Source organism: Hyla sarda, chromosome 10, assembly GCF_029499605.1.
Source record: "Hyla sarda isolate aHylSar1 chromosome 10, aHylSar1.hap1, whole genome shotgun sequence".
Lineage (NCBI taxonomy): Eukaryota > Metazoa > Chordata > Amphibia > Anura > Hylidae > Hyla > Hyla sarda.
Genome location: NC_079198.1, coordinates 117,411,443 through 117,438,236, shown reverse-complemented (window position 1 = coordinate 117,438,236; position 26,794 = coordinate 117,411,443). Strand labels below are relative to the sequence as shown.

Sequence of the window (26,794 nt, the reverse complement as noted above, 5' to 3'; positions counted from 1 at the left end):
CTTATTAGCTGCTGAACTGCACAAAATAGGAGAAAATCCCCATAGCAAATATATGCTGCTCTGGACAGTTCCTAAAATGGACAGAGATGTCAGCAGGGAGCACTGTGCTCATGATGTCAGCAGAGAGCTCTGTTTTTCAAAAAGAAGAGAATTTCCGCTGTAGTATTCAGCAGCTAATAAGTACAGGAAGGATTAAGATTTTTTAATAGAAGTAATTTACAAATCTGCTTAAACTTTCTGGCACCAGTTGATTAAAAAAAATTGTTTTTCACCGGAGTACCCCTTTAACCCTATGGGATTGTTGGTGTTTACCAGAAGATATTTTTTAGTATGTACCGTAAACATTGGTGTCGATGCAGCCTAAGCGCGGCAATAGACAAACCTTGTTTTTATCCCTAGACTTCTATCTGGGCCAGTGAGACATTCAGTACTTACCTGACAACGTAGAACAAAAAATGACATTTCTGAAAATTCAAGTCTGTTTAATGAGAATTCTTTTAGAATTTGAAAATGTAATAGTATAAACAACAATACAATTGTCTTCAGAAATAAAAGAAAATCTACAGTGACAAATAGAAGCGTTTACTGTACAATCTTTCCAGGCAAAAATATTAAAGTTTAAGCTTGATGCTCTTCTTAACTCCAGCCCGGATACCAGACATCTCACCGGAATATCGGACTTCTTCCTTCCGCACCTCACGTACCTGGTAACAACACGAATATAGGTCAGAATAGAATGGAAACCCAATGGTGGTACCAAAAGCGAGGCCATTTATGGATCAAAGGTAGAGGCCTCACATAGGAACCACATCAGTATATAAAATACATATACATACATATACATACTGAAGGCTTCTATGATCCATTAGGATTCTAAAATTATACAAAGCACTTACAAAACAAGATCATAGTAATGAGTGTTTCTCGGTCGCTCTTCATTGGGGAACACCTATACTGATGGGTATATGCTCTGGCCACTAGGAGGCGCTGACATTAGGAAAAGAAGTCAGCTCCGTCCTGGCAGGATATACCCGCCCACTGGAAGTGAGGTAATCAGTTTTAGCTTAGTGTCAGTAGGAGGCAGACACAGATCTGGAAGCTCCCCAAACCTGGTCTTTATTTAATTATTTTCTAGTCAGGGATGTTTAGTTAGGCTATTTATCTCCGTTTTAATTCCTTTTTTTAGGTGGGGGTTCAGGAGAATGGCGCTACCTGTTCCCCCATATGCGAAAAAGGGGTACAGACAGAGTATGTACTGTTAACCCCTTCTCGCCAACGGCCAGTGCCTGGAAGTTGTACCCTGGGTCCGGGTCCCCCACTGCCCCTGCTCGCCCCGCTATCTTAGCCTGGTATGATGCAGCATGGCCATAAGCTGGTTGAAGATGCCTGGGTGAGTATAAGAAGATGGCGTCCGCAGGTGAGTATATTACCCCCCCCCCCCCTTCCTCTTTTACATAGGGTCTCTGTCCTTTATTGGGAGCTCCATGTGTGGGGCTCACTCTGGTCCCACTTGGAGGGGGGCTGTGTTCTCTGTGTTCTAGGTTTTCTGGAGGACAGTCACCGGGCCTTTGCAGCTGCTCCCTCCGCAAGTGTTCTTTCCTGCTCACCTCTGAACTGCATTCTGCTAGCAGGGGGTCGGCAGCACGCTGGGTGAGGGGGTTATGGCGGCACATGGCTCCGCAGTTCTTCTCCTTCTGAGCCAGCACGAGATCTGGGAGGCCAGGCTGCACCTCCTCTTCTGGATCGGGGGTTATGGCGGCACATGGCTCCACCTTTCCTGTACCCCTGAGCCAGTGCGCGAAGCAGAAGGCCAGGCAGAGCCTCCCCTCCAGGTTCGCACGCTTCACTGCTTCTTACGCCCGACTGGTGCTTACCCGCAGCCGTTACACTGTGCATCTCCAGTGGAGTTTAGCTCCGCCCCTCCCATTGCGGGGGTTGTCAGTGCTCCGTAGTCAGAGCGACACAGTCGGCCTCCCTTAGCTGCGGCCCGATGGGAGCTCTTCCTGTCTGGCCCGTTCTTGTCCCCTGGTCTCGGAAATGTGCGGCGACTTAGCAGGAAATAAGCGTAGGGAGCAAGGCACCCTGCGCTGAATCTGCCCCTGAGGCCCCCAAAGAGAGATGGGACCTAGCGGGCAGATTCGGTGCAGGGTGTCTTGCTCTCTACGCTTATTTCCTGCATGTAATAAATAAATAAATACATTTTAATTCTCTGGTCACTCAGACCATTTGGTTCGCTCTTGTGGCCAATCATTGTATTTCACTCTGATTTTTATTGCTGCTCCCCCCTTGGCAACCACTCGCTATTACAGACTTGGTCGGCCATATCTGTTTTCATCAGTTTAATACCTGCAGGGTCCCTTGACTAGGGTCTGTATTGGGGGCTGCTTTATTTGCTTCAGTCACCCTGTCGGTTGAAGTATGTCTTTTGAATCCCTAATATCTGCATTGTCGTCACTGTCAGGGAGCGTATGTGAACCGCCGTGGTGGGTTGTTGTCAGGGATTTCACGATCCCTTGGAAACTACCGGGGATGTATTCAATGTCTGTTCTCCCCTACCACTGAGTGCCATACCATGTCCTACGGACCCTATACAGGAAGACAGGGATGCGCTCAACGGCTCCTCATCCTCCCCCGATCTCCCAGGGGGGCAGGGTTTCTATCCATGGCTCCTAGGCATCCCCGACCTCCCACCTATGACATGGGGCACAGTGATCGCCTATCTGACTGTTCCCTTTTTCACCACCCCCTGGAGGTGTATCTCTTCAGCCAGACTGTTGTCTGCACGGTTTTCACTGCCATCGGTCTCTGATCTCAGGGCTGCTGCGGGCATGGACAGTTTTCCCATACCTCACTGTTGGGGTGAGGGGGTCTGGCTAAGGGGCCCTGCAGGTACAAAGGACTGCTGCCAGTCAGCCAGTCCTTTGTCTGCTGGATCTCCTGCATCGCCAGGTCGCCCATTGGATAGGCAGCACTACAGTACCACAATTCTGTGGGAGGTTTCAAAGCAGTGACCCGATTCATTCTGGAATCCTATACCAGTCGGCCAGACGGTTGTCCGCATGCTTAATACTACGTTGGACCAAATACCATACACTTGTCACACCGTGGACTGCCAAGGTATGGTTCCTAGTAAGTCACCCCATGTTGCTCCATGGGCCCTATACAATGCACCACATACTGGTTCGCAGGGTTCCCTACTTTACCTGGTCCCTCTCTACATGCCTGCTGCTCTCAGACTGAAGGCTGGTAACCCACTTTGGGGGGTGTGATTCTGTATGCGGGACCCGGAGTGGCCATGTCCCTATGCCAGTTAGCCATACTGTGTCTGCATGGTTTTCTTCTCCACCAGGTCACCTTCCTCATTCCTGCCGCTACCACGGCTGCAGTCCCGTGACTCACTTTCCATGTGAAGTTCCACAAAGTGTGTGTCTATGGGTTCATGGGACCTCTTCTACCTGTAAGTCAGACTGTGTCTGCATGTTTCCTGCTCCACATACATCATCTCTTGCATCTGCAGTCCTGGCGTGTGGCACCATTAGGAGATGGGGTGTGGGTTTTTCCTGCAGGTTCCAGGACCTTCACGGCAACAACTCTCTCTGTTCCCCTATCTAAGGTTGCAATGTTGGTCTGCTAGGGGCATATCTTCCATCCTGCCGGCCTGTTGGATGTCTGCGGTTTCCTTCGTGTCTGCAGTCTTGGTATCCCACTACTTTTATGCGGCACCCATGTCTGCACCTCTACATATGCTAAGGCCACTCTGCAAGTGTAGAGTCCACCTTCCTTCTGTTCGGTGGTGTGTGCGGCGTTGAGCACCTATGTTCTGGCAGGGGGCCTGATGGGGCGACAGTCAGTTCAGCTCCCGAACCCCCCCACCCCTTTGCCTCCAGGTATCTTTCCTGGGTTCCTGTGCAGGGTGGCTCAGGCGTCTGCTCTGTTGCCTTAGTCTTCACCCAGAATGGCTCTCTACGCAGTTGGTTGTGTGCGCTTCTTACTTGCATTCGTAGACATGTCTTTTATTTTTGCCCAGCTCCAGTGTGCAGGATTCCGATCCCTCTGGGGACACAAGTTGGCTCCTCCATATCACGATGGGTTGTCGCAGGGGCTCTGGGGGCTACGTCCGCCCGGTACTTTGTCCCCTGGCTGTGGGGCAGTATTTCCCTGCTCCTACAGTGCGGACGAGGTGTTGGAGGAGTTTTTATAATCATGTATGGTTCGGCGACAGCCGGTCTAGCCACCGTCTGTTTGGGTCCTTCCATTGCTCTCTCGGTGCAATCTCCTGGAAGGGTGTGTTCTTCCTTCCCTTTTGACAGGTTCAGTTGTGCTGCACAGACTCCATAGTCTTCAGGATTAACCTTTCTGTGCCCAGAACCTGAGAGACTCAGCTGGGTTAACTTTTGTTTTCCCCTCCGTTCCCGTTCTGGTGGGATGTTTCTTCGGAGTGCTCTGGTCTACTCGGACCGCTGGGGTCCATGACCGGTTAGTCTCCTTGTCTTGGACATTGTTCTACGATGCTGTGGCATGCCTTCTTTTCAGGTGGCTCTCCCGGTTCTATGGGCCTTGGTGATGGTTGAGGTCTCAGGCATGTATAGTGATCCTGCCAGACTTCTCTGCGATCCCATTTGTGGAGCGGTCTTTCTGGACCGCACTTCTTCATGTCTCGACATGGAAGTTTGTCGTCTGGAGCGTTTTGCGGACGTTTGGTTTCCTTACTCTTCAGGTGTAAGTCTTCCAGGTGACTCAGGCACCTCCATTTTACATGTCTAACCTTCTGGTGTTCCTGCACCCACTCATTTCTTCAATTTTTGTCCGGATGTTGTTTTCATTTTTTTTTTTTATCCGGGTTTCTTTTCTCGGGCCCTCGGACTTGTTCTTTGTTGGCTTCTCCTACTGCTTTGTGACAAAACTGATTACATCACTCCCAGTGGGCGGGTATATCCTGCCAGGGAGGAGACTTGTCCTTTAAAGCTATGTCTCAAAACTGAAGGCAAAATTAGAACTTCTGCAATGCACTCCAACCTGTGTGTCTCCAGCAGGTGCAAAACTACAACTCCCACCAAGACTTTAGCTGTCAGGGCATAATGGGAGTTGTATTTGTGCATCAGCTGGAGAGCCATAGGTTGGGGAACACTGCTGTACAAATCAAGAATATTGTGTAAAATATTTACCGTCCAGATGATTACATGATGATCTTGCCCTTGGGTTGGATTAGAATCCAGGCCCCAAAGCAACTGTATTAACCCCTGAGCCACCCAGCTAACATCTCTCTCCAATAAAATCTGCCCAGACAGGGTTAGTTCTGGTAAATGCCGCACATAGAAGTAGAAGAATCTACAGACACATACCTGGCCCTTTCTGCGGATCTTGGCCCGTCTGAATTTCTCTCTGTGCTTAACTCTCGGGTTACGGTCAATCTTCCTTCTTTTCGGTGTAAGTCCTTTATTCTTAGCGATCTGCAATGGATCAGAAACAAGTCAATTCAGTTACTTTGTTCTTATTATGGCTGCACAACATTTCAGAAAGCCTCATCCTTTCAAGGATATTTTCTACAAGGACATTTTTTAGAACCGTACTGGTATATGGAAAATGCTTTCACAATGATCTACCGATGTGTCATAGACGCGTGATCACATTGTTTAGACTCCATTTTACCGAAACATTTGAGACTATTCCTGTATTTCACCGCTTACTCCAATTTACCAAATAGTGGTCTGGACAAAGCAAAAAGAGCATGACCTCTCGTGGGCCAAAACTAGGATGAATTATAGCAGAAATTGTGGTGCACAGATGGTCAAAGATGCGCTAAATTTTTGCGGCATCTTACACCAATGAAGTTTTTGCTTTACCCTGACATATAAAATGGCAGTCTAGGATATATTAACTTCACTGTCTTTGGTTATTCAGGACAGTCCTTTCCTTTTATAAGCAAAACGTTCTTATTACCTGGTAAGTGATGCCTCTCTTGGCATTGGGATCCATTTCTTCAGATGGCTCCTCCACACTAGAAAAAAAACAACAATTTCACAGTATTAAAGGGGTACTATGCCAGAAAACATCTCATCTCCTACCCAAAGGATAGGAGATAAGATGTCTAGTCGCTGGATCTCCGCTGAGGTACCCCAGTCATCTGACGCACATAGCGAACTCTGCTCCGTGCCGGATGACTGGTGACCACAGCCGCCACGCCCCCTCCATTCATGTTTATGGGAGGAGGCGTGATGTCTACGTTCTAGCCATAACTCCCCCTCCCATAGACATGAAAGCTTCAAGCTTGTGTTCCGGACGCCGCTGCCAGCCAGGAGATCTCAGGGGTCCCCAGTGGCGGGACCCCCCCGTGATCAGACATCTTATCCCCTATCCTTTGGATAGAAGATAAGATGTTTTCTGGTGCACTACCCCTTTAAGCAGGGATTGAGAGTGTTGAGGAAAGCCAATTACTTTGCGTTCAATTAGATTACATACGTTGTTTGCTCCTCCGCAGGTTTCCTCTTTTGTAACAATCTGTTCTCCATCATTCTGTAGTAGTTCAGTGCCGCTTCGTCATCCAGATCGCTGTCATCAGCAGGCTCAGCCTCGGACACAGGGCGCTGCAATACACACTATGTATGTTATCAAAACCACCATCTATATTGTAGGAGGACATGGTGAAAAGAATACAACATCCTAATGTCTAGAAAGTCCTTCATCCTCATCAATTGGATTATAGACTTATACTAAAGGGATTGTCCACCTTGTCTTAAGGGGCCAACAAAAGGTGATGATGGAGGATCCCCTAACTGTAAACTCCCATCCACTAACCCAGCCTCTATAGTTGACTAGAGATGAGCGAACTTACAGTAAATTCGATTCGGCACGAACTTCTCGGCTCAGCAGTGGATGACTTATCCTGCATAAATTAGTTAAGCTTTCAGGTGTTCCGGTGGGCTGGAAAAGGTGGATACAGTCCTAGGAAAGAGTCTCCTAGGACTGTAACCACCTTTTCCAGCCCACCGGAGCACCGGAAACCTGAACTAATTTATGCAGGAAAAGTCATCAACTGCCGAGCCGAGAAGTTTGTGACGAATCGAATTTACTGTAAGTTCGCTCATCTCTATAGAGGACCAAAGGAATACCTTTTGAAGTCTATAAGACACTAAGACATCACGTAACTTGACTTTTTTTTTTCTGTATCACCCACCTGTAGAGTGAGTCCTCCCACGGACTATAGAGGTTCTGCCTGTGGGTCAGTGCATTCTGACAACTGCTGTACTATGTCATATAGTAGCCTGTATAGTCCCCAACAAGCACTGTGTTAGTGTTCTATGAGGCTCTAATATGATTTGTTACATCATATAGAGAAGTGTTTCCCAAACCAGGGTGCTTCCAGCTGTTGCAAAACTACAGCTCCCAAGATGCCTTTGGCTGTCCGGGCATGCTGGGAGTTGTAGTTTTGCAACAGCTGGAGGCATCCTGGTTGGGGAACACTGATCTAGAGCAATACAGCCTATAACGGTGTGCAATACATTTAATACTGCATAATTGACTGTTTAGTGCTATAAGGTTCTAAGCCTAGGACTAAGGTTAGGACGAGATGGGAGATATTTGCTGAGGATTGTTAGCACAAAATTACCTTCTGGAAAATCCAGCATGTTAAAGGGGTACTCTGGGATGGAACTTTTTTTTTTTTTAATATTGTCTTCCCCCCCCCCCCACACTCCTTCCCGCACCAGGACATACATTTACGCCCTGTGTATGACCGCAAGCATCGGAACGGTGCACGCGTCATACACGTCAGGTTCCGGCTCCTATCAGCAGCTGGGGACCCGCCGGGAATGGCCGACATCCACGATCGCACGGATGTCCGCCATTAAACCCTCAGATGCCGTGATCAATACAGATCACGGCATCTGCGGCATCTGCCGCCGCGATCCGATCATCCAGCATGGCGGCCGGAGGTCCCCTCATCTGGCTCCGGCCGTCTCCCGGGGTCTTCTGCTCTGGTCTGAGATCGAGGAGACCAGAGCAGAAGATGATTGATAACGCTGATCAGTGCTATGTCCTATACATAGCATTTAGCAGTATTAGCAATCAAACGATTGCTATAGATAGTCCCCTATGGGGACATAAAAAGTGTAAAAAAAAAAAAGTTGAAAAATGTAAATAAAAAAAGTAAAAAAAATTAAATAAAAGTGAAAAATCCCCTCCCCCAATAAAAATTGTCAGTTTTTTCCATTTTACCACCAAAAAGAGTAACATTTTTTAAAAATTTTTATAAACCCATTTGGTATCGCCGCGTGCGTAAATGTCCGTACTATCAAAATATAATAATGATCCCGTACGGTGAATGGCGTAAACGTAATAAAAAAAATAAAATAAAAGGCCGAAAATGCTGCTTTGTCACATTTTATAAAAAAAAAAAAAAAAAAAATTATAAAAAGTTATCTAAAAGTTTTTTATAAGCAAATGTGGTATCGATAAAAAGTACAGATGACGGCGCAAAAAATGAGCCCTCATACTGCCCTATATATGGATTTTAGATTACTGATTTTGTACAAAAAGTTTTATATTTTTGTACCGCTTGAAAAAAAATCTAAAAGTATCTAGCCATGGGTATCATTTTAATCGTATTGACCCACAGAATAAAGAACCCATGTCATTTTTACCATAAAATGTATAGTGTGAAAACCTTCCAAAATGTGCAAAATTGTAGTCTTCATTTAAATTTCCTCCCTAAAATTTTTTTTTTTGGGGGGGGGGGGGGGGTTCGCCGTACATTTTATGGTAAAATTAGAGGTTTCATTACAAAGTACAATTGGTCACGCGAAAAACAAGCCCTTATATGGGTCTGTACATGGAAATATAAAGGAGTTATGGATTTTAGAATGCGAGGAAGAAAAAACAAAAAACGCTAAAACAAAATTGGCCTGGTCATTAAGGTTAAAATGGGCTTGGTCCTTAAGGGGTTAATTATATAATTCACATAATCTGCACCACAACCTGCAATGGAAAATCAGAGATTGGGTCAGATTTTCTGGTGCAGACTTTGGTGTGCAAATACTGCGGATTTTCCACTGAACGTATACTGCGCCATTTCTGGTAATGTTTTTATGGAGACCTATAACACTAAGGTGAACACAGAATAACTCTCCACTCATTTACCTTGCCTGCTGCTTGTCTGGAGGGTTTAGGCGGATTAATGCTGACTTTTCCTTCAGAAAGGTTTTTCCGAAACTCTTCGGACAGCAGGAGACGAATCTGCGGAGATAGCCTCTCATCCACAACGGCCAAGTCATTTATCAGCTAAAATGAAAAGAAAAGAAATAGAAATATTCAGACTGGAAACAATGGTGACAACCAAGACAACAACGGTGAGAGACGGAGCAGAACAACTCACATTCCTGTATGTGACCAGTCTCTCGATCACTGGGTGCCCGCTGATCGGGATTCTCTTCGCTTTTAGCGCCAGGTAATAACTAATGTTTGTGCAGTAACTAAGGAAAATATAAGAGAGTCCGGAATAAGAAGGATGAGAATGCTAAATACCAATACAGAGAAAGGCGACGCAACGTCCTTATGATACTTACTTTAAATATAGCTGGTATTTAGTCTGTAGGAAGTCACTGCCCTGGAAAACACAACCAATTCATTATTACTTGGCGGTGCTGCAGCAGCTGAGACACCCCCCCCCACCACACACTCCACCCATGCCATGAACAGGTTAATGCAGGTGCCGACCATCATCTGAGTGTTTTAGAGTTTTTTTTTTGGCTCTTGGAAAGGAGGGGGCGTGGAATGGAGGGGGTGGGGCGTGACATCACAACAACGGCCGCACAAACCCAGCGTTCTGAACATAATGTTCAGAACGCTGGATGTCTGCACGGAGATCGTTGGGGACCCCAGTGATCAGACATCTTATCCCCTATCCTTTAAAGAGGGGTAAGGGTAATCAAAACCTGTGCAAAAGTAAAAAAGAAATTCCCAGTTGCCCATGGCAACCAATATTATATCTTTTTGTTTTTTATTTTGCAGAGGCCTTGTTAAAAATAAAGAAGCAAGCTGATTGGTTGCTATGGGCAATAGCAACCAATCAGCTCGCTTCTTTATTTTTTATCAAGGCCTCTGACTTTTCCTCTGGACAGGTTTTGATATATCTTCCCCAAGATGTCTAGCAACAGAGTACCCCTTTAAGGACTTGAAATAGATGTGAAAGGTGAATAAATGTTAAAGAAGAGTGACTGTGCATATTTAGCTACTAATTTACTGATCGTTAGCAATGGGGCAGAACGTGATCGCTGTAAAACGTAGGCGTTCCAGATGCCAGTAGTTTTAGGAACAAATTGTGTAAAACTGATAACACTTATGTCTAGAGCAGGACATCAAAGGGTTATCCCAGGATTTTAACTTATCCACAATATACATAATAAGTATCTGGCCCGTGGAGGTTCGACTGCGGGGACCCCACAGATCACAATAAAGGAGCTTCCTTCCTTGTCTCCAGAGTGAATTAATTGGTTGTGCGCACGCTTAAGTTCACACGCGCTGATTTTTAGCAGGTTTTCCGCTGCGTATTTGAAAGTGGGCGGGCTCTTCTCGGCTGTCCGCAGCAGATTTTTCACGGCAGAATTTACGCTGCAGAAAATCCGCCACAGTCCCTACTGACTTCAATGGGGCTTGCGGCGGATTTTCTTCAGTGTACATTCCGCCGCGGAAAATCTGCTGCGGACAGCCGAGAAGAGCCCGCCCACTTTCAAATACACAGCGGAAAACCCGCTAAAAAAATCTGCACGTGTGAACGTACCCTAACAGTGTTAATTTAGCCACTTTGGGACTGTTGAATGCTCAACCACTGCTCCATTCATTTGCTATGGAACTGCTGAAGATAGAAGTATTATATTTAGAAGGGCAGAGAATGCATGCTGCCACTCCATTCACTTCTTTATGGGGGTCCCAAGCAGTAGGATCTCTATCGATTAGATTGCTCATCAATCATCCTGTGGATAGGTGATAAAAGCTATTAATATTTTGGGATAACACCTTAGGGACCTGGCCTATTTTCAGTATGGCGTAACTTTATCTATCTGTTGGACAACCGTTTGAAATTCTTAGATGGTGATCACTGCACATTATGGATATATTATATATATATATATATATATATATATATTGTTAATTGTTCTGATATTTCAATATTTGAAAACGTGGCAACAACATAGGGGATAAGATGTCTGATCGCGCGGGGGGGTGCCCCGCTGCTGAGACCCCTCGCGTTCTACCTGCAGCACCCGCATTCTATGCTGGGCTGCGTTCTCCAGTCTCGGAAGCTTCCGGGACTGGAGACATGACGTCACGTCACGCCCCCTCCATTCATATCTATGGGAGGGGGCGTGACGGCCGTCACGCCCCCTCCCATGGACATGAATGGAGGGGGCGTGGCGTGACGTCCCCAGTCCTGGAAACCCAGAGGTTTCCGAAACTAGAGACGCAGTACCCGCATAGAATGCGGGTGCTGCAGGGAGATTGCAGGGGATCCCAGTGGCGGCCCCCCGTGATCAGAAATCTTATCCCCTATCCTTTGGATAGGGGATAAAATGTTTTTGCCCGGAATACCCCTTTAATTGTTTGGATTTTTTGTGCCACCGTTTAAATTATAGCCGGCCGCACATCGCCCTATGTAAACAGAGGATATTTGTCTGACAATGGGGAATAAATGGGCCGCACAAGAGATTGGCACTCAATATCCTGCACCCGTTGGCATGTGTATATTAGCCCTTACCAAGATATGTTCGGGGTAATAACTATATAAGCATAAAATATAAGCACTTGTCTTTCAGTTACATTTATTACCTTTCCATTAGGGATAATTCCATCTTTCACCATTTGTATCAATGGTTCCAGTTCATTTTTCACTTCAGCCAACTATTGGAGAGAGAGAAAAAAAACAAAAAACAAAACAAAACCAAAATGTTACTAGACTATGAAGAGCCAGGATTAAGGCAGGTTTATTCTCTGATCCATCCAATATGGATCACAAAACACCCAGGGGAAAAATATATTCAAAATAGTTCTCGTCCAGCATGAAGGGTGTACAGCAGTGGTCTCCAACCTGCGGACCTCCAGATGTAGCAAAACTACAACTCCCAGCATGCCCGGACAGCCGATGGCTGTCCGGGCATGCTGGGAGCTGTAGTTTTGCAACATCTGGAGGTCCGCAGGTTGGAGACCACTGGTGTACAGGGTAGGCACCTGGAAATGGCTCTAGACTCAATAGCCCAGATTTCCCAATCTGCCTGAAACCAAAACGGTCAGCTGTTGCCCATAACAACCAATCACAGCTCAGCTTTCATATCTTAATTAGCTCTAGTGAAATGAAAGCTGAGCTGTGATTGGTTGGGCAAAAACCAGACAGCTTTGCTTTCAGGCAGAATGAAAAATCTGGACCACAGTTTCCTTTCTTCTGGAGAAGAGCTACATTAAAGTCAGGATTTAAAGTAACACCTTGGGGACGCAGGGCGTACCTGTACACCCTGGTTCCGTTAACGGGGTTTAAACAGATTGGGCCGATGACCGGCATTCACCCGTTAGATGCCGCGATCAAAGTTGATTGCGGCATCTATAACAAAACCAAAAGCATCCCGGCCGCAAAGCTGATCAGGACTATCGCGACATAATCGCAATGTCCCAATCAGCTTACCGGACGTCAGGAGGGTCCTCCCCTGCCTCGTCATCGTCCGATCAGCGATCTGCCGCTCCAAGCATGCTCAGCCAGGCAAGAGCAGCAGAGCGCAGATACAACTGATCAATGCTATGCTATGGCATAGCGTTCATCAGTATATGCAATCATAAAATTGCATGTTATAGGCCCCTTCCCTATTAAAACTTTAAATCACCCCCCTTTTCCCATTTTTTAAAAATAAAATAATGTAATAAAAAATAATAATAGGTGGCACTGCCGTGTGTGTAAATGTCCTAACTATTAAAATATAAGTTTAGCTAAACACGTAAAATAATACCAGAGTCCAAAATTGTGAATTTTTGGTAACTTCATATACCATAAAAATATTAATAAAAAGCGATCAAAAAGTACCATCTAAACAAAAATGGTACCGATAAAAATTACAGACCACGGCGCAAAAAATGAGCCCTCGGGAGGGGGCGGACATGAGGGTGGGCGGGGTTTGCACTTATTGAAAGGAGTGAGTATTACTGTTATTTTTTTGCGATGTCTATTGTACTTTGCTCCCTTGGGCATGTAATGGCGAAGCGGGGTATGCCCCGTTACATATTGTATAAAATTGTTAAAACTCAATAAAACTTGTTTAAAAAAAATAAATTAATAAAAAAAATAAAAAATTTGCCCTCATATAGCCCCGTACGCGGAAAAGTAAAAAAGTTAGAGGGGTCAGAAGATGACAATTTTAAGCATACTAATTTTAGTGCATGTATTTAGGATTTTTTTAAATTAGTTAAATTAAATAAAACCTATATAAATTGAATATCCTTGTAACCGTATGGACCTACAGAATAAAGATAAGGTGTCATTTTTACCGAAAGGTACACTGCGTAAAAATGGAAGCAAACTAAATTTGCTAAATGTTGTTTTATTTTTTTATTTCATCCCACAAATTTTTTTGGTGATTATGTTATAAAATAAGTAATGTCAATACAAAAGTACAATTGGTCAATTGGTGACGCAAAAAAAAAGCCCTTATATGGTCTGTAGGCGGAAAATTTTTACTGGTTATGATTATTAGGAGAGGAGGAGGAGGAGGAAAAAACTTAAGTGAAAAAACCAAAATAGTTTTTTGTCCTGAAGGGGTTAAAGGGGTACTCCAGATTTAAAAATCTTAATCCTTTCAGTACTTATTAGCTGCTGTATTCTCCAGAGAAAGTTGTGTAGTTCTTTCCAGTCTGAATATAATGCTCTCCTGCCGACACCTCTGTCCGTGTCAGGAACTGAGCAGGAGCAAATCCCCATAGCAAACGGGCAGTTCCTGACACAGACAGAGGTGTCAGCAGAGAGCATTTTGATTAGACTGGAAAGAACGACACAACTTCCTCTGGAGCATACAGCAGCTGTTAAGTACTGGAAGGATGAAGATTTTTAAATAGAAGTAATTTACACATCTGTATAATTTTCTCGCACCGGTTGATTTGAAAACATTTATTTTACTCCAGAAAACCCGTTTAACCATTAAGCAACAGCACAGAATGTTAACCCATAAGTGACATTACCTTTAGCTTCAGATCTTTTATCAGCTCCATAAGTTCTGGAGATTCCTTCTTCAACAATTTCCTCTTCTCCTTATCAGACATCTTCTCCAAGTCTTTTACAATCTTCTGCTCGGCGGGTTTCTCTTCACTAGGCTTTTCTGCAAATGCCTGCAAAGAAGAAAATAAATCTGGTAAAGGTCTTACAGTGTTTGTAACATATAATAGATGAACACATTGGGAGTATTCCCTTCTATATACCACTGCATAGCTGCCATTCCTTTTACTGCATGCCTCTGTATAGAATAGCACAGCAAACTAGGCTATTGCGTACAGTTGTAAAAGTCGTACCGATTCATTACAAAAGGACAATCTTTTGGCACCAATTGGATGAATGGACCTTACGGATACATTTGACACATGCATCTGGAGCTCACCCTGCACATACACCAGACAGGCACTCGGCAATCTCCAGCTCTTCCACAGAGCTGCATGGAGGGGACAAACCGATCGGACCCCCGGTGATCTAACACTAACACTTATAGGGGACAAGTTTTTCTAAAAAGGAGTTCTCCTTAAAGGGGTAGTCCAGCGCTAACACATCTTATCCCCTAGTCAAAGGATAGGGTATAAGATGCCAGGTCGCGGGTTCCCACCGCTGGGGACCCCCGTTATCTTGCATGCAGCACCCCGTTATAATCAGTCCCCGGAGCACGTCCGGGACTGATTACTGGCGATCACGGGGCCGGAGCATTGTGACATCATGGCCCCGCACCCGTGTAATGTCACGCTCCGCCCCCTCAATGCAAGCCTATGGGAGGGGGCGTGACAGCTGACACTTTTTTTCCCCCCCCATCATCATCAACTGGTGCCAGAAAGTTAAACAGATTTGTAAATTATTATGGCTGTCCGGGCATGCTGGGAGTTGTAGTTTTGCAACAGCTGGAGGCGTCCTGGTTGGCAAACCCTGTCTTAACTACTCAACGTGCTTTTTTAAACCCCTTGCCTGAGGTCACAAACCGGGGCCCTTTGGCTTTTTATGTGTGAGTATTATATTATATATACACACAATCAACTCACCTGGATGAAATCCAACCCATAATCTTCTTCATTGAGCGTCTTTGCTAAACGCCTCTGAATATTCTGAGCTTCTTCTTCTTCCTCTACAGCCTCAGCGTCCAGCTCTTCTTTAGTTTTTTTGGACTCTTATAAAAAATAAAATGGACACATAACATTACATACTTATAGACCTTGTGGTCTCATTTTAAGATAGATATTTTGCATAGACCTACATTGGGAGTTTTCAGCACAGCCTCATCCCTGCACATATCCCATAATGCCCTGAAGACGCGGCTAGCTTTCTAAATGACTGTCACATAAAAGCAAACATTTTGCTTTCCATATTTACACTCTTTTTATTCCTTAAAAGGAGATCTCCGGCGAAAACAAACTTAGCCCCTAGTAACAGGATAGGGGATAAGCAGCTGATTGCAGGAGGTCCGACTGCTGGGGCTCCCCCGTGATGGGACCCAGCACTCAGTGAGGAGCATGTGCTGCAGCCGGCACGCGTTCCATTCATTCCTATGGGAGCGCCAAAAAGACACCAATTCAGCTCTCTGGCATCATTGCTGCTCCTATAGGAATGAATGGAGCGTGTGCCATCTCTCCTTACTGAGAGCACCGGGGTCCTATCCCGGTGATCGCGAGGGACCCAGGGGTCGGACCCCCTGCAATCAGCTACTTATCCCCTATCCTGTGGATAGGGGATAAGATAGTTTTGCCGGAGTACTCCTTTAAGCTCAGAAAACTCATCTCTTGCGCACAGTGAAGAGCACTACAAAGAGCGTCTCATGCTCTGGAGGACCTGACTGGTTCTGTGTTACACACATTATTTGAATTGGCACTGTGCAATGCTTCATTTTTCCTGTGGTGGCGCTGTAGCAAAATTAAAGGGGTATTCCAGGATTTATTTTTTTTGACTATGCTACAGGGGCTGTAAAGTTAGTGTAGTTCATAATATAGTGTCTGTACCTGTGTGTGACGTTTTTCTCACAATTCTTCTGTGATTTTCACCCCAATATTTATTTTTACCAGCATACAAAATGACTGTTGTCTCGGGATTTCCCAGGGTGCAGTGCAGCCAAGACCTTACCTCACTACTCAGCTGATGACAGGGAGCCTGTCTGCTTCAATGGGCGGAGGGATCAATCTGCAACTAATGCAACAGCTGTAGGCACCCTGATTGAAAACCACAGGTCTTTTGAATGGATGCAGCTCATTAATGTTTCAATGGGTGGGGTGGCTGATGTGTGGGAGGGAGGAAAATGGAATTGTGGGATTTGTAGTAAAAAAACAAAAAAAAACATAAAAGTCAAACAGGAAATACCAGTTCACAAAAAGCTAGCCAGTGTGTTATGATAATCTCACAACATAGCCATTTAGCCCCAGGACAAGCACAGATCCTTCCTAATCATGTCCATTACTGCCTGCCAGGTACGTACTAAAATCACCTTATGGTGGAGAACCCCTTTAAGCACTATAGAGGAGATTTAGCAAAAACAGTGAAGAAGAAATGTGGTGCAGTTGCCCCTAGCAACCATCTTCATGTTTCAGATCCTTTTTTTAAAAAGAATTTAAGAAGCAATCTGATTGGTTGGTATGGGCAACTACCCCACTCGTTCTCTGCACAGATGCCGCATGGAGTCTAACCATGTACGGCAGTGTTTCCCAAGCAGTGTGCCTCCAGCTGCTGAAAACTACAACTCGCAGCATGCCTGGACAGCCGAAGGCTGTCCGGGCATGCTGGGAGTTGTAGTTTTGCAACAGCTGGAGGCACACTGCTTAGGAAACATTGATATAGAGCAATACAGCCTACAATGGTGTGCAATACATTTAAATACTGCACATTTGACTGTGTAGTGATGCTGGGAGGCATGCTGGGAGTTGTAATTTTATATAGCCAAAAACAAAGAGACCCACAATACTAATATTATTTCAAAAAGTATGACAATCTTTATTAGACAATATAAAACAGACAATTAAAAATGATTAAAAGGCAGAGGATGACCTTAAGCAGGAGACAATAAGTGCCAGTGGACCTGGTATGGGCGATGTAGGTATTCAGTCAAGAGCATACATAATGTAAGACTGGCACGGCTGCACACTTATAATATAGTATAATATAGATATAATATCTAACATACATCAGTATAACATAGGGAGCAGCAATGCAGTATAACAGACATAAATAGGGACCCAAAGTGAGTAATACCTAAAGAGACTACCTGTCATATACCCAAAGGCCAGGAACACCAAGCACCAACACCCCAACGCACGTTTCGCGTATGGGCTTCGTCAGGGGGCGTGACGAAGCCCATACGCGAAACGTGCGTTGGGGTGTTGGTGCTTGGTGTTCCTGGCCTTTGGGTATATGACAGGTAGTCTCTTTAGGTATCACTTATCTTGGGTCCCTATTTATGTCTGTTATACTGCATTGCTGCTCCCTATGTTATACTGATGTATGTTAGATATTATATCTATATTATACTATATTATAAGTGTGCAGCCGTGCCAGTCTTACACTATGTATGCTCTTGACTGAATACCTACATCGCCCATACCAGGTCCACTGGCACTTATTGTCTCCTGCTTAAGGTCATCCTCTGCCTTTTAATCATTTTTAATTGTCTGTTTTATATTGTCTAATAAAGATTGTCATACTTTTTGAAATAATATTAGTATTGTGGGTCTCTTTGTTTTTGGCTATATATTGGTACCCCCGGGACCTACATACGGCGCTTAAATGTTTGCCGTGTTGTTGTTTGGCTAAATTGAGTTGTAGTTTTGCAGCAGCTGGGAGAACGCTGGTGAGAAAACACAGATGTAGGGAGAGAGATCCTGACCGTATGGAAATGCAAGTAAAAAGAATGTGAGCAAATAAAGGCCGACTTACTTTTCTTCTGCTCTTTGTAGTCTGTTTCGTAGTACAGCTTCTTCTTCTGTCCCCACGCCATTTCATCTGGGAGACCTGGATAAAATACAACACTATGTCAGGGCGCACTATAAAAATACTTGGTATAAGATGTGCTAGTTTTAACCCTTTATTAATGCAACAGCGTTCTCCTCTTGTTCAAATCAAGATCCATACATTTTATTTATTTTTTATCGACAAAAGCCACAGGACTTTTGTGGGACAAATTGAACCTTTTAAAAAGGTATAATTTAATATACCATATAACTTGTTGAACCACTTCTTAAAGGGGTACTCTGGTGGAAAACCTTTTTTTTTTTAAGTCAACTGGTGCCAGAAAGTTAAACAGATTTGTAAATTACTTAAAATCTTTACCCTTCCAGTACTTTTTAGCAGCTCAATGCTACAGAGGAAATTCTTTTCTTTTTGAATTTCTTTTTTTGTCTTGTCCACAGTGCTCTCTGCTGACACCTCTGTCCGTGTCAGGAACTGTCCAGAGCAGGAGAAAATCCCCATAGCAAACCTATGCTGCTCTGGACAGTTCCTGACACGGACAGAGGTGTCAGCAGAGAGCACTGTGGACAAGACAAAAAAATAAATAAAGAATTTTCTCTGTAGCATACAGCTGCTAAAAAGTACTGTAAGGGTAAAGATTTTTTTAATAGAAGTCATTTACAAATCTGTTTAACTTTCTGGCACCAGTTGATTTAAACAAAAATTTTCCACCGGAGTACCCCTTTAAGTGGTGTGTGGTTGGGGGGTGGAGAAGTTTCGCCATTTTTTTTTCTTTTTAACCAAGCTCAAAGGGAGCTAAAAATGTAGCTCTGATGCTATTTTGGGGGTTCTTGTACCTTTTTATTCCACTTTTTGGACATGGAAAGCTGGAACGGAAATGGCTTACACTTTGCGGGATAAATAAAGGTGACATTTAAATAGTTCGAACTTTTACAGATGCAGCCATACCAATAATGTATATATCTTTTTTTTTTATTATTTAATAATGGGAAAGGTTGTTCTTTCAGTTTTTAAAAGAAAACTAAAATATTAGCACTATAAGGTCAATTGGATTTAGGGACACATGATAAAATGATGTAATAAAATGTATAAATATCCACAATACACTATTACTGATAGGTCTCAGGGCCCTTGTGAACATATTTAGATAATAAATAAATTAAATAGTAAATTAAATAAAAATCATAAATTAAATATCATATAGTCCAACACAAGACTATATATAAATAAATATACACACACACACACACACACACACACACACACCTCTATCTAGAATATATGGATTAACAAATATGTATCGTACATATACCGTATTTTTCGCCGTCTTATACGGCAAATACACACCTATCGGGTCGGTCCCTGCGGCCATCAACGGCCAGGACCCGCGGCTAATACAGAACATCACCGATCGCGGTGATGCCCTGTGTTAACCCTTCAGACACGGCGATCAAATCTGACTGCCACGTCTGAAGGGAAAGTGACACTAACCCGGCTGCTCAGTCGGGCTGTTCGGGACCGCTGCAGTGAAATCGCGGCGTTCCCGAACAGCTTACAGGACCTTACACCTGCCTCTGTGTCTGCTCCGGGATCCCCTGCTTGGCCGGCGCTCTCCGACATCATCATGTCGTCACGCACGCTGTCCCGTCATCCAATAGGAGCGGCGTGCGTAGTGACGGCGACGGAGAGCGTGGATCCCGGGGGAGAAGACGTCCGGAGAGTCGGGGACACCACGGGGATGCGGCGACAGCGATGGAGCGACATCCAGGGCAGCGGTGACGGGTCCGGAGCGGCGGGGACACGTGAGTACTACCTCCTATCCAGTGGTCTTCAACCTGCGGACCTCCAGATGTTGCAAAACTACAACTCCCAGCATGCCCGGACAGCCAACGGCTGTCCGGACATGCTGGGAGTTGTAGTTTTGCAACATCGGGAGGTCCGCAGGTTGAAGACCACTGTTGGGTTCAGAATCTTAATTTTTTTAGATTTTGCACCTATAAATTGGGTGCGTCTTATATGCCGGTGCGCCTTATAGGGCGAAAAATACGGTAGTTATTTTAAGTACTATCTAATATATATAGTGTAGGTCTATATGAAATTTATTTTTTTTCCTTCTGACCCCTCAGTCCGAAGCAATGTTGAGCTAAGAAAAGCCTGAAAGAGGCGGCATCCCATTTATTCTAAAGGATCAGCAGGGATCTAAGGGATTGGACCCACAGTTTGGTAAGATATAGCAAAACCTAGTGATATAAAGACACATACACCCATTTAAGTAAAAGATCTAGCAATGCTTGCTCACCATCTTTGTCCCGATCTTCTAAGTCACTACCCATGGAAATTTGATCATCTTCCTCCTCCTCATTTTCTTCTTCCTCATCTTCATCATCTTCCTCAATATCAAGAGGCATAACCTCATCCTGCAGAGATAAAAAATGTAATTTCAGAACTGTAATAACTAGTGATACATCTTCATTGTAAAAAAATAAATAAATATTGTCTAGCAATTTGTATAGGGCCAGAGCCGAGAACACCTTTCCATCTGAAGGATTCGGCACAACCATGTATCAGCTGGCTTCCTACTTACATTACTGCGTTTATTCTGCAGCATCTCTACATGTATAGTTAGTAACTTAGTACGGTTTAAAAAAAAGATATGTTGATCAAGTGCAACCAAGGAGGTGATGGAAAAAGGTTCGGGAGGATAAAGGGGACGGGATGTGAACTTCTATATAATTCACAGTGGCAGCTACCTCTCGAGATAACAGGTGACTGATCTGGTTTAGTGGATATTCCAGATTATCGATTTACGGCTAAATACAGGGAAACCTCTAAGCAGACGCCCCTAAAATTACATGAAAAAGTGGTCTATGGGGTTGGTCTTCCCAAAGCAAATGGCCACAATGCATTAGGTATGGTGGACTTAAATCTGTCACATGAAAATGTGGGCTTTGGAGAGGTTTCACTTAAAAAGCTTATACTGAGCCTTAAAGGGGTACTCTGCTGCTCAGTGTTTAGAACAAACTGTTCCGAATGCTTGAGCTGGGAGCTTGTGACCTCATAGCCCCCCACCCCCCCTCATGATGTTACGCCCCGCCCCCTCAATGCAAGTCTATGGGACGCTCCCATGAGGGGGCGGGGCCATGACGTCAAGCTCTTGCATTGAGGGGAATGGGGCGTGGCATCATAAGGGGTGGGGCCATGACGCCACGAGCTCCCAGCTCCAGCATTCGGAACAGTTTGTACCCCTTTAAAGAGTACTCTGGCAAAACTAAACGTATCCTCTATCCACAGATAGAAGATAAGTAGCTGATTGTGGGGGGTCCGAGCGCTGGGATCCCGGCAATCTCCGGGACATAACCCTGGCTCTCGCAGAGGAGCGAATGTAGTCTACTGGTAGATGGCACGCCCTCCAATCATTTCTATGAAAGCACCAATGATTCCCGAGTGCTGTACTCAGGTTTATTCGGCACTTCCACAGAAATGTATGGAGCGCGTGCTGCTTGACCCGGTGATCCGCGAGGGTCCCAGCGCTTGGACCCCACGCGATCAGCTGCTTATCCCCTATCCTGTGGATAGGGGATAAATTCATTTTTGCCGATATCTCCTTTAAGGAAATGTCGCTATATAAAGTAGTAACAGAAATTAGTATATTCTGCTTCTAGATCAGTGTGCCTCCAGCTGCTTCAAAACTACAATTCCCAGCATGCCTTTGGCGACAGCTGGAGGCACACTGGCTGGGAAACACTGTTCTTGATGGTCACATTCTACTGCAAATACTGTGCTCAGAACAAGTGCTGGATTCTTAAAAGCTTTGCATTATTAGATGTCTTATTAAATAAAGCACAAAACTGTTTACTTACTGCGCTGTCATACTGTTCTTCATCGCTGCCGAATGACACACCTTGTTTCATCAAATTCTGTTAAGAATTGAAAGAGAAATGTGATTTAAAAAAAAAAAAAAAAAAAGTTGTCATCAGTGGAAAAAAATCCACAGTAGTGAACAGGTGCAGGTTTATATGTGTTACCGCACTCTGGAATAAAATTAATTAAATTAGAAAATGGCTTATGGATTTACCTGAAACTTTTCTTCATGGTATTTATCAACGGCGTCATTATAGTAATCCGAGGACAACTGGAAGACGACAAAATAGGTCATTTCTTTAATAGCAATAAGAAATAATTCAGACAGGACAAGATGTATTCGTTTTCTAAACAACTCATTGAAGGGCTTGTGGGTGATTTCAATATATATATATATATATATATATATATATACACACACACACACACACACACACACACACACACACACACACTGCTCAAAAAAATAAAAGGGAACACTAAGATATCACATCCTAGATCTGAATTAATGAACTAATCGTATGAAATAATTTCGTCTTTACATAGTTGAATGTACTGACAACAAAATCACACAAAAATTATCAATGGAAATCAAGTCTATCAACCCATGGAGGTCTGGATATGGAGTCACACTCAAAATCACAGAGGAAAACCCCACTACAGGCTGATCCAACTTTATGTAATGTCCTTAAAACAAGTCACAATGAGGCTCAGTAGTGTGTGTGTCCTCCACGTGCCCCTATGACCTCCCTACAATGCCTGGGCATGCTCCTGATGAGGTGGAGGATGGTCTCCTGAGGGATGTCCTCCCAGACCTGGACTAAAGCATCCGCCAACTCCTGGACAGTCTGTGGTGGATGGAGCGAGATATGATGTCCCAGATGTGCTCAATCGGATTCAGGTCTAGGGAACAGGCGGGACAGTCCATAGCATCAATGCCTTCCTCTTGTAGGAACTGCTGACACACTCCAGCCACATGAGGTCTAGCATTGTCTTGCATTAGGAGGAACCCAGGGCCAACCGCACCAGCATATGGTCTCACAAGGGGTCTGAGGATCTCATCTCGGTACCTAATGGCAGTCAGGCTACCTCTGGCAAGCACATGGAGGGCTGTGTGCGGCCCCCCAAAGAAATGCCACCCCACGCCATTACTGACCCACCACCAAACCGGTCATGCTGGAGGATGCTGCAGGCAGCAGAACGTTCTTCACAGCGTCTCCAGACTTTGTCACATGTGCTCAGTGAGAACCTTCTTTCATCTGTAAAGAGCACAGGGCGTCAGTGGCAAATTTGCCAATCTTGGTGTTCTCTGGCAAATGCCAAACGTCCTGCATGGTGTTGGGCTGTAAGCATAACCCCCACCTGTGGACGTCGGGCCCTCATAAAACCCTCATGGAGTCTGTTTCTGACCGTTTGAGTGGACACATGCACATTTGTGGCCTGCTGGAGGTCATTTTGCAGGGCTCTGGCAGTGCTCCTCCTTGCACAAAGGCAGAGGTAGCGGTCCTGTTGCTGGGTTGTTGCCCTCCTACGGCCTCCTCAACATCTCCTGATGTACTGGCCAGTCTCCTGGTAGTGCCTCCATGCTCTGGACACTACGCTGACAGACACAGCAAACCTTCTTACCACAGCTCGCATTGATGTGCCATCCTGGATGAGCTGCACTACCTGAGTCACTAGTGTGGGTTGTAGACTCCGTCTCGTGCTACCACTAGAGTGAAAGCACCGCCAGTATTCAAAAGTGACCACAACATCAGCCAGGAAGCATAGGAACTGAGAAGTGGTCTGTGGTCACCACCTGCAGAACCACTCCTTTATTGCGAGTGTCTTGCTAATTGCCTATAATTTCCACCTGTTGTCTGTTCCATTTGCACAACAGCATGTGAAATTGAGTGGACAGTGTGATTTCACAGAAGTGTCATTGACTTGGAGTTACATTGTGTTGGTTAAGTGTTCCCTTTATATTTTTGAGCAGTGTATATTAGCCAGGATAGAGCAGTTCCCGATCTGGAGGGCTCAGTGCAGTTATTATAAAAGGTTAGACATTCACTAAATTGTGCCTCCAGCTGCAACTTTTCCCAACAATAACAGCCTAATGGCAGGCGTTCCAGACACTGGTCCTGAGGTGACCAGGTGATCGTCAGCAGCGGTACAAGACTTAAAGGGGTATTCCGCCCCTAGACATCTTATCCCCTATCCAAAGGATAGGGGATAAGATGTTAGATTGCCGCGGTCCCGCTGCTGGGGACCCCGGGGATCGCCGCTGCGGCACCCCGCCATCATTACTGCGCAGAGCGAGATCGCTCTGCACGTAATGACGGGCAATACAGGGGCCGGAGCATCGTTACGTCACGGCTCCGCCCCTCGTTACGTCACGGCTCCGCCCCCCGTCAATACAAGTCTATGGGAAGGGGGCGTGGCGGTCGTCACGCCCCCTGCCATAGACTTGCATTAAGGGGACGGGCCGTGATGTCATGAGGGGCGGAGCCATGACGTCACACTGCTCCGGCCCCTGTATCGCCCGTCATTACGCACAGAGCGAACTCGCTCTGCGCAGTAATGATAGCGGGGTGCTGCAGCGGCGATCCCCGGGGTCCCCAGCAGCGGGACCGCGGCGATCTGACATCTTATCCGCTATCCTTTGAATAGGGGATAAGATGCCAGGGGCGGAGTACCCCTTTAAGAAATCCAATAGTTCTAATTCTAGTCTGTAGTAGGCTTTGGCCGTCACCTCTTTAGTTGATGGGACGTCAGCTTTGGACAGTGATTCATCATATACATCTTCATCTGCTTTTTGTTTCTTGGGCCTAAGGCTTCTGCAAGAATGAAATATTTATGGTTATATAAATTGTATACAAATATAGTCCGAAATACAAAAGAACAGGAATAAAAGGGGTGTCCTAATGAGGCCACCCCCATGCTGTAACCTATGATAGCTTACTGTGGTCAGATCCACTTAAGGCCATGTACACACATTGCTTTCAATGGTTTCAGCTGCACTGTGCACACAGCGGAATTTCCACAGGAGAAATTGGGATTCTGCCAAAAAATTTGACATGCCAATTCTTTCTGCAGAACTTGCTTGGAGACGCATTGTCGTCTATAGAGATGGCGCATTTCCGATTAGTCCTAGCGCCAGCATCTCCTGCCGCCGCCAGCTTCTGTTTTCCAGGCAGACATTCTTCAACAATTTCGCCATGTCAACATGACCTTAAAGGGGTACTCCGGCAGAAAATTTTTTTTTATAAATCAACTGGTGCCAGAAAGTTAAACAGATTTGTAAATTACTTCTATTAAAAAATCTTTACCCTTCCAGTACTTATTAGGAGCTTTATTCCTCCATGGGAAATTCTGTTCTTTTTTTATTTATTTTTTGTGTTGTCCACAGTGCTCTCTGCTGACACCTGATGCCCGTATCAGGAAATGTCCAGAGCAGGAGAAAATCCCCATAGCAAACGTTTGCTGCTCTGGACAGTTCCTGACACGGACAGAGGTGTCAGCAGAGAGCACTGTGGACAAGACAAAAAAATAAATAAAAAAAATAAAAAAGAATTTCCTCTGTAGCATACAGCTGCTAAAAAGTACTGGAAGGGTAAATATTTTTTTTTAATAGATAATAGAAGTCATTTACAAATCTGTAACTCTCTGGCACCAGTTGATTTAAAAAAAATATATAAGTTTTCTACCGGAGTACCCCTTTAACACCAATCCCAAAAAAAAGAAGGATAAATGTCCCCCGAATGGAGATGCAGTGCATATGAGAGGCCAGGGCTCCAATTAGTCGTAATGGGGCTTCCTTATTTTCGTAAATCCCATAAAGAACAAGTGGGGAGCTGCTCCATTTATTTGGAAGACGTTCGTCCTCTATTCTTGGGACAGGTTGAAGTTTTAGCAGTCAGACCCCTACCAATCAGCTAGCTATGTCCTATTCTAGTGGTCTCAAAACTGTGGACCTCCAGCTGTTGCAAAACTACAACTCCCAGCATGCCCGGACAGCCGAAGGCTGTCCGGGCATGCTGGGTGTTGAAGTTTTGCAATAGTTTGCGCTCCACAGTTTGGAGGCCAGTGCCCCATCCTATCTGATTAGGCGAATACCCCATAAGAGCCCTGTTCACATTGCTGCTACTGTAACACGCTGCAGATTTTCAGTGTCTCTCTTTAATGTAACACAAGGCAGTAAATGGACCCTTGCAGAAATGTCACAATGGATCCTAACACTATTCCTATATTTACATCCGAAAAAAGATGAGGTTGTCACTAGAGATGAGCGAACTTACAGTAAATTCGATTAGACACGAACTTCTCGGCTCGGCAGTTGATGACTTCTCCTGCATAAATGAGTTCAGCTTTCCGGTGCTCCCGTGGGCTGGAAAAGGTGGATACAGTCCTAGGAGACTCTTTCCTAGGACTGTATCCACCTTTTCCAACCCACCGGAAAGCTGAACTAATTTATGCAGGAAAAGTCATCAACTGCCGAGCCGAGAAGTTCGTGACGAATCAAATTTTTACTGTAAGTTCGCTCATCTCTAGTTGTCACATCACCAGGCAGTTACCACATATGTCACCGAGCCCCCACATCCCGCGTCCACACAACAAACCCGTCCGGCCATGAACCCTTCTCCCCCACAAACCACACACAACCCAGAAATGATCACCTCCGAGGCTTCCCCATGCTGCCTTCTCATCCAGACTCCGCTCCCATGTGCAGACAACATCCGGTCCGTCCCAAAATATCGTCCCCCCGGCAACAAGAGTAGAAAACTT

General features: G+C 45.0%; 1 protein-coding gene across 1 annotated transcript; it reads right to left on the bottom strand.

Moving 5' to 3' along the window:
* Positions 1-451: 451 nt before the first annotated feature.
* On the bottom strand, positions 452-26,756 carry UTP3 (UTP3 small subunit processome component). Its single transcript, XM_056544665.1, has 16 exons — positions 26,686-26,756; positions 24,762-24,846; positions 22,245-22,301; positions 22,030-22,086; positions 20,469-20,586; positions 18,137-18,211; positions 15,265-15,389; positions 14,209-14,355; positions 11,821-11,892; positions 9,561-9,601; positions 9,371-9,467; positions 9,136-9,276; positions 6,460-6,584; positions 5,941-5,998; positions 5,343-5,450; positions 452-704 (listed from the first exon to the last, which is right to left on the bottom strand). The coding sequence occupies exons 1-16, from the start codon at positions 26,700-26,702 to the stop codon at positions 612-614; spliced, it is 1,416 nt and encodes a 471-aa protein (XP_056400640.1). The 5' UTR covers positions 26,703-26,756; the 3' UTR covers positions 452-611.
* Positions 26,757-26,794: the final 38 nt, after the last annotated feature.

What these genes read in the sequence shown, in the direction of transcription:
- UTP3 (XM_056544665.1), bottom strand. An exon ending in GAATTATCCCTAATGGAAAG is followed by an intron (nt 9,602 to 11,820) that starts GTAATAAATGTA and finishes TGTGTTTTCCAG; the next exon opens with GGCAGTGACTTCCTACAGAC. An exon ending in AGAGAGGCATCACTTACCAG is followed by an intron (nt 5,451 to 5,940) that starts GTAATAAGAACG and finishes GATCCATTGCAG; the next exon opens with ATCGCTAAGAATAAAGGACT.